At 53.4% G+C, this 5,856-nt stretch overlaps 1 protein-coding gene across 1 annotated transcript; it reads right to left on the bottom strand.

Moving 5' to 3' along the window:
- Positions 1-373: 373 nt before the first annotated feature.
- LOC100904490 (uncharacterized) lies at positions 374-5,325 on the bottom strand (the record flags this gene model as incomplete). The annotated part of the gene is made up of 2 exons (XM_003737337.1): positions 374-656; positions 1,154-5,325. Coding segments are annotated over 2 exons (4,455 nt in total), but the record flags the coding sequence as incomplete, so codon positions are not given.
- Positions 5,326-5,856: the final 531 nt, after the last annotated feature.

Raw genomic sequence — 5,856 nt, 5'->3', positions numbered from 1 at the left:
CTTAAGCTTGTTGTTGTACACTACAGCCACGCTCCACTCGGACGTCCTGGTCCCTCACACTTCTTGGCAAGGGATTGCGCGACATGGAAATCGAGGACCTCGACTGGGTGGATTTCCCAAGTCTCGGTGAAGACGAAAATGTCATAGCTTTTCAAGTCGGCTGCTGTTAGTATGGTTAGGCTTCTCCTCAGCCCCTCACAGTTCCACAGGCCAATCCTGCAGTTCGTATCGGTATTGTCATTGTCGGGCGTTGCAGAGACTGGCTGGGGACCGGCCGTCGTACTACAAGGGAGGTTCACTGAGAATTCACAAGGGCTGAAGTGAGGAGTCTGCTTCGACAGCCTCACGTTTTCAGCGCAGCGTTGGGAGCAAGTTAGTGGTCCCCCGTACTGGGAGTTTCCACCAACGTGTCCGTGTCTTCTTGTGTGCTGCTCGTCTCTCTGAGGACCACCTGAACCAATCTCTCCCAAAAGGCTCCGTGCCACGGACTCTTCTCTGTGATGTGCGACCACACAATCCGTTTTCTGGCCAGAAAAGCCTGGGTTCTGGGATGGTTGGCGTTGTCGAAAATTGCTTCTAGCTCTTTTTCCGCCCGGGTGAACGTCCTCGCGTTGTCCGAAATTATGCGCGTAACCGCTGGGTTTCTGCTGATGAACCTGCGCAGAGCGAGCAAGAACTCGTAAGTGGTCAGATCGGCTACCAGCTCCACTCTCAGAGCGCGCGTTATCGGACATACGAATAGCAGTATATATGATTTTGTTCGCCTCCCGTCCTGTGCTTTGAAAAAAATCGGGCCAGCGTGATCCACCCCGACTACCGAGAACGGAGGGCACTCCTCGATTCTGAAGCTGGGCAAGGGGGAACCGGAAGCGACGCCGCCTTCGCCTTAAAGCGAACACAGACTTTACAGCCGTGGGAAGCTTTATTCGCCGCCCGGCGCGCGCCTGTAACCAGAAACTTCTCTCTTAAGTGGTGCAACATCGCTGCTGTGCCCCCTGAATGTAAACAATTTTCCTCATGGACTTTCCGCACCAACAGCTGCACGAGGTGGTCGTCTCCCGGAAGCACAATTGGACATGCTGTCTCATAATTGTAATTCGTCGATCTCACCAGTCGGGTTCTGCTTCTGAGAAACCCTGCCTCGTCCACAAACGGATTCGCCTTGGCGATCAGGCTCGACTTGGGAATGTGGGAAATGTCAGCCATTTCCGCCCCAAAACTTGACCGTTGTATCAATTTGAGAACGACCGTCTCAGCTTCCACGTATTCCTCCGGCGCCACTTCGCGACTGGGGAAAGACACCGATTTATTGCAGCGCGCTCCCCACCGCCGGATGTAGGCGATCACCCTGACCGCTTTACCCCACGACGAGAGGCGCCGATGAAAAACTTGCTCCAATGGGGTTTCCACCACCGCAGCTGCCGATAGTATTTCGGCCTTTTTCTCCTGCAGCATCGCCTGTGCCCCATCTTCTGGATTCAGACCGTGGGATTCCGGGGCTCTTTGCTGAGCCAACCACTCCGGCCCCTGTAACCAGAATTGTCGTAGATCCGCCGTGTTGAGTGGTGATCCCCTGCTGAGCAGGTCTGCCGGATTGTCTTCTGATCCTACGTAGCTCCAATCCTCTACCCTCGATATCGCCTGAATCTCACGGATCCTGTTAGCCACAAAGGGCTTCCACCTATCCGAGGATTGTCGCAGCCATCCCAGCACGGCTGATTTGTCGGAATACAAGAATATGCGATCAATTGCTTCCGCGACCGCTTCTGACACACGCTTTGCCAGACGTGCTGCTACGACCGCCGCCATGAGCTCCAGCCGGTGGATCGTCCATTTTCCCTTAAGAGGGCAGACCCTGGATTTAGCCATGATAAAGCTTACCGGAGCCGCGCCGCCGACCTTTCCCGTCGGAATCTCGCGCATATACACGACCGCACCGTAGGACTTCAGCGAGGCGTCAGCGAACACGTGTAGCTCCCTTGCCGCCGTGCCGCTCCCGAACGCGAACATTGGCCTAGAAATCCTAATGAGATGCGCGTACTCCAGATTATGTACCGACGCGCGGTAAACAGACAACTCCCCGTCCAAGGGTGTGTCCCAATCCAATTTTTTTGTCCACAGTACCTGAGTGAGCACTTTGAAGTTGATGGCTAAACACGCCAACAACCCCAGTGGATCGTAGATCTGGCTGAGCCCCTTTAGCAGATTCCTCTTGGAGGGGGTTCTCGCCAGCATCCATTTCGGAATTTCTTTTGTGTCGGTGAACAGCGTGTCATTCTGCTGATTCCAGGATACGCCCAAAAATTTGGCGCCGACGTCCTGGCTTGACACCTCGGGATTCTCTTCCCTCGAAACCTCCTTGATATATTCCGCCAATTGACAATTGTTCGTTTTCCACTTACCGAGCGGGAAATGCCCCTCGCGGAATACATCTATCAGCGTGGATACCACCTGCTTAGCGTCTTTAACATCGCTTCCTCCGGTTGCTATGTCGTCCACATAGAAGGTAGATTTTACCTCCCGGAGCAACTGGGCCTGCGCTGGCCGCTTCTCTATCTGGAGATCCAGGTGGTGGCGCACTCCTGCGCAATGTAGCCACGGGCTACACACAGAACCAAAGTCTAGGACCGTAGCCCAAAATTCTCTGATCGGAGCGTCCGGATTCGTCGCCACGCCTGCGGGCCAGAAGAACCTTAGAAAGGTGCGATGATTTTCGTTAATTAGAAACTGATTGAACGCTGCCTTTATGTCCGCTACGATTGCAATAGGCTTTCTGCGGAATTGGAGCAGCACCGCTACCAGATCGGGTAGATAGTTCGGTCCCTTCTCCAACACATCGTTCAATGATGCTTCGTCTCGCGAACGAGCGGCGCCGTCCTTGACCACGCGAACCTTCACCTCATCCGAAGCTAGAGACTTCTTGGCTACCGCCACCAATGGCAGGTAGTACGCCTTCTGTCCCGGTAACCGGGGTTTCGCCGGTTCGACGAACCGTGACGAAATCAGCCTGGCGACCTCCTGATCCACTGCTTTCAACTGCTTTGGATTTTTTCTCAGAGACTTGAGCAGTCCCTGAAGCCTGGAGTAAGCCAAGTTTCTGTTATCTCCTAGCGTCTCTAAATTTTCCCTGAACGGCAACGAGACTACGAACCTGCCTTCCGGAGTCATTCTGATGGAGCTTTTGAAAAATTTCTCCATCTGCTCCAAGGAGCTCTTATCCTCGTCCTGGCTCGAACTCTCGATACCTAGGAACTCGGTGTCCCACAGAAAATTCAAATTTTCAAACTGAGTCTTCGGCTTCGTTACCGGCACCGTCGCTAGTTCGTTGCCGTACTCCGCGTGCTGGATCTCTCCCAACGACGTGACAACTGAGTTAACAATTTTCCTACCGCCATCTCCACCCCACAGGACCCAGCCGAAAATGGTTGGAGATGCCGTGTACTCCCCTACTTTGCGGTACATGCCGTTGTAAACCAGATGCAGGGCATCCGCCCCGATGAGCAGCTCTATCTCTTCCGGGAAGCCAATCTGAGGGCTATCCGCCATGGGTGCTAAATTCCTGGGACTCGCCGCCCTGGGAAGAAGACCGCGTACCACCCTGGGAACTGTGAGGCAACCAATGTTAATTTGATGCCTCGAGAAACGGCTTTTAACTACCAGTTTCGAAGTGCATAGATCTTGATCGTCCGACTTCCTTCCTGCCACGCCGTGGATCTGAACCGTTTCTTTTGATGTGGGCTCGATGCCGAGCGCTGAAACAACTTTTTCCGAGACGAACGATCTCTGCGATCCGGGGTCCAGGATGGCTCTACACATGCGCCGATTCTTCCCGTTAATCACCCACACATGGGCCGTCTGTAACAGAGTTTCCGAGCCCTCTAACTGCGATGTGGGCTGGCACAGATTTATAACGTCGCTGGATCCCAGGTTCGAAGAAGCCTCGGATCGTTGCTTAGTACATACCAGGACGTGGTGACGGGCTCCGCACTTCGCACAATTGCTCTGCTTAGCTAGACATTTCCTATTCACAAGATTCTTACGGAAACACCTGAGGCATGAGTTGTGCTCTGCCAGTACCTTACGTCTGTCTACCGGCGACATCGATTCGACGCACCTAGTGGGAGGATGCCCTTTTCCACAGAAAATGCAGGCCGGCGCTGACACCTGGGCCGCGAATGAAAATTGACTCTTCTGCGCATATTGATGCTGCTGCGGGCCGCTGGCATCCTTCCTGAAATTTCTGGGATGTTTTCCCTGATTATGCTTCGCGGGACCGGTCCTACCGGGTTCCGCCATTCTTTTCTGCTGCAAGCTTTCTTCCATGACTGATGCCTGATCCTCGAGGAAGGAGATCAGAACCTCCAGTTTGTCCTCTCCGTCAGGCTCCTTGGCTCGCCACAAAGTGTTGAACCTGATACGGAACCTCTCGGGCAGACATGTCACAATTACCGGAGCCAATACAAGAGAGAGCGACGCAAAGCTCTTACCGCTAGCCACTAGGGCGTGCACGCTCTGCGAAACGGACATGACGAATTCAATGAATCTGTCGTCCCGCATCAAATCCCTGGCTTTACAGAGGTTAATAATTCTATGCATGTGCGCATCTTGCGCCATGGCTTTGTTACCGAAACGTTTCTGGATCATATCTCTCATCAACTGGTAGCACTCTGCGCTGATGTCTATATAGCATACGTGCTTGGCGGCCTTGCCTGTCAGCGATTGTTTAAAGATCCTGCATTTCTCCATGGCGTCGACGTCCTGCGCGTCGACGTAGCGATGGAAAACGTGCCACCACTCGCTGAACTTGGTCGCCTCCCCGTTGAACTTCGGCACCTTGTTCATCAGGTCGTTGGCTCCGCAGCATGTCTTTGCGCACACTGCGTGCTCCGCCGACTCCTGGGCATCCGATTCCTGTTGAAATCCTGCCGTCTCTCCCTGCGCTGACTCGCCCAACTGTTCTGCTCCTGGCAACGGGGTACTGCCCGACTGTAAATGAATGCTTTGTAGGTTATTGGCCAGAACCTCATCTTGCTCCTGCGCCGAACCGTATTGAGACGTGGCCTGTTGAGTGCTCAATATTTGCAGCGACTCTGCCAGCGACTCGAGCGTTTCTGTCAGGGCTTCCTTCGCTTCCTCTGTTGAGTCTTCGTACTCCGCCTGCTTGTTGAACGCTTCGTCGAACTTGTCTGCGTCTTCGGCGTGTTCCGGATGCGATTTGTACTCGTCGAATGCACGATTGCATTTTTCAGCCGTCTCCAGGAGAGAAGCATGTAAACGATTTGCTTTGTTGTAGAATTCGCGGGTATTTACCCTAGCCTCGATTAGCTGGTGGCACTTACGAATCGACTTCGTCAGTGCTGTCGAGCTTTCGTCAGCTCATTTCTCGAGACCTTAGCTTTGTGTGAATACTTTCCTGCTGCAGGCGCAGCTTGCCTCGGCTCTCCGTGCTCCATGATGAAGTTCAATGCTCCACGTGTTCGCCGACGGATGAGCGGGGATGGTTGAAAGTCGAAATAATTTGTTCGGAACGCTGGGATGCGCTACAATAGCGTGAGGAGATTGATCTCGTTCCTTTGCTGATCCTTATTTGTCCGGTCTGCGGTAGGATTCTCGATCTTGAGCCCGAGTCCTTAAGCCTAACCCGACCGACGTCTAGGGAAAGACTGTTTCTCGTGAAAGCTCGTCCTATTTCTCCTGAAAACTCTTCCCAGTTCGGAAGCTGAGCTCTGGGCGGTGCTCCAGACTCTGAGTTTCGGTGAAACTCACTCCAGGCCGAACGATCGAAGCTAGTCAGTGACCGGTTTTCGACAAAACGCGTTTTCACTTCCTAGAAATTCTTCCTATCAAGGAAGACGA

Source organism: Galendromus occidentalis, unplaced genomic scaffold, assembly GCF_000255335.2.
Source record: "Galendromus occidentalis unplaced genomic scaffold, Mocc_1.1 scf7180000075489, whole genome shotgun sequence".
Taxonomy (NCBI): Eukaryota; Metazoa; Arthropoda; class Arachnida; order Mesostigmata; family Phytoseiidae; genus Galendromus; species Galendromus occidentalis.
Note: the sequence above shows the minus strand (reverse complement) of the source record. Positions and strands in the feature narration are given on the sequence as shown.